Consider the following 2,160-nt stretch of genomic DNA (forward strand, 5'->3'; position numbering starts at 1 on the left):
CAGTTAAAACTGATCGTGAATGGCGGTGAACTGACAGTTCGATTGAACTGATGGTCTAAACTGAGGATTATAAAAATTTTATATTTTTAACTGAAGATACTTGAACTGACAGTTAAAACTGATCGTGAATGGCTGGCCTAATAGTAATATAGTTGGGAACGTCCACGCAAAATCTTTGAAAAATCACAAAATTAAATTTTATCCAATCGACTTTTTTTCTATATGGGATGAAAGAAAACTATTTTATTGGTCTTCTCCAATAATTTTTTATCGATTTTGATAATTATTTTCAGAGTTACGGCCTTTGAAACACGAGCCTTTTTCAACTGAAGGCTTCTTCAGAAGATAGACCCTTTTTTGGCATTGAATAATTCCATGATACGTTCGAAATTAGGAGTATTTTTTGATTTGAAAATATCCGTTATGTCCTTGGCTTTTATCTGGCTACAAGTTTTTTTTTAAATATTTAATATTTCTACCGGTATTTTTTTGTTCTTATCTGTCCACGAAACCTGTCCGTCTAGTGGCGAAAAGGTACAATTTTTAATATAGGATCGTTACCATTAGCGCTATCTACCGGATTTTTTCAGAAGTTATAGAAAACATCGTTCCGGATAAAGCTGTTTTTTTCGTTTCCCGCTATCACCCTTTGTTCTCATGCTATTGTTGACCAAAGTTGGTCACGCTAGTGACGGTCACTCTAGTGACGAAATTGAAAACATCGAATTTTTGAAATTTTTCATTATTGTATTGTATTCTTTATCAAGGAACACTATCATCTATCATTCTGTTTGAAGTTAAATGCTTAAATTTGATTTAAATTACTTAAATAAGCGGGAAAATTACAAATTGTTGTTGCTGTTATAGACGGGTGAGTAATTTTTCACTGAAACTTGTTGTAACAGTAAGAATCTGTTATCTGATAAGGAAGGGGTTATCTGGTAGGAAATGTTATCTGATAACGGAGATGTCCTGAAAGCTCCGGTTATCATTCTCAATGCTGAGTTGTGTACAACATTGAGCTTATACAGCCATACCTGTGACGCTGAGGCATAGAATAGAGATCCATAATCTATAATAGGACGTACGTATGCATTGTAGATTTTCATGAGAACTTGTCTGCGCAGACCTTTCTTCTTATTTCCCAAGATTTTCATAATATTCATAGCTTTTAGACTTCTTGTTTTCGCCTGGGCAATGTGAGCTTCCCATTTCCACTTGTTATCTAGATGCATGCCGAGCCACCTTACTTTATTCTGAAATTTAACATCATGATTTTGAAATTCGAGTCTAGTGGGAGGATTGAACCGTTTCCTCGTAAATGTTATACCAGAGGTTTTTTCAGGCGCAAACGTCATTCCATTCTTCTTGGACCATACCACTATATTGTCGAGGGTTCTCTGTATTTGCGTCTGAATAACGTCTAGATCTTTATGTCTCATAAATATTATCAAGTCATCCACAAACATACTGTGCATTACATCCCCTGGGATGTACTTCCCTATGTCACATGTGGCGACATTACTTAGATCACCAGACAAGGACGAACCTTGCCTGATTCCATTCTGAAGGACACGATGTTCAGATTTAGTACCCTGGAGTTTTACCGAGATTTGGGGATCAGATAGGAAATTCTCAACATACTTATACATCGGTCCACCCACATTCTTTTCTATGAATTTCTCAAGTACCGATATCTTTGATATTCTATCGTAAAATTTACAGATGTCTAAAAACACAGCCACCACATATTCATTATTCTGGAATGCACTCACCACTTCATGTTCTAATAAAATTATATTGTCCATAGTAGAACGTTGTCTACGGTTCCCATTCTGGTAGTCATCCACAAGCTGTTTCTCTTCTATCATCCATTTCAATCTCTTACTTATCATTTTTTCTAAAATCTTATTTGTACAACATAAAAGTGAAATCGGTCTGTAATTCACAGCTTGTAACGCGTTCTTTTCCGGTTTCAAAATAGGTATAATGAATGCAGTTTTCCAAATCTCTGGAAAAATTCCTTCCTTCCAAATAAAATTAAATAAATCTAACAATTTCATCAAGGCGGCTTGAGGTAGATGAATTATCATCTGATAAGGGATGTCATCAATCCCGGCAGCCGAGGATCTACAGCCTTTAAAAGTCGCCAAAAGTTCG

The 2,160-nt window shown here is 35.6% G+C and overlaps 1 protein-coding gene across 1 annotated transcript; it reads right to left on the reverse strand.

Moving 5' to 3' along the window:
• Window positions 1-842: 842 nt before the first annotated feature.
• Window positions 843-1,895, reverse strand: LOC103508819. The gene has a single exon (XM_008473395.1). The coding sequence runs from the start codon at window positions 1,893-1,895 to the stop codon at window positions 843-845; it is 1,053 nt and encodes a 350-aa protein (XP_008471617.1).
• Between the last annotated feature and the right edge of the window lie 265 nt (window positions 1,896-2,160).

The sequence above is a fragment of the Diaphorina citri genome, unplaced genomic scaffold (genome assembly GCF_000475195.1).
Source record: "Diaphorina citri unplaced genomic scaffold, Diaci psyllid genome assembly version 1.1 scaffold436, whole genome shotgun sequence".
Lineage (NCBI taxonomy): Eukaryota > Metazoa > Arthropoda > Insecta > Hemiptera > Psyllidae > Diaphorina > Diaphorina citri.

Bases quoted from the DNA above. Each gene is read 5' to 3' on its own strand.
- LOC103508819 (XM_008473395.1), bottom strand. From the start codon at position 1,895: ATGATAAGTAAGAGATTGAAATGGATGATAGAAGAGAAACAGCTTGTG.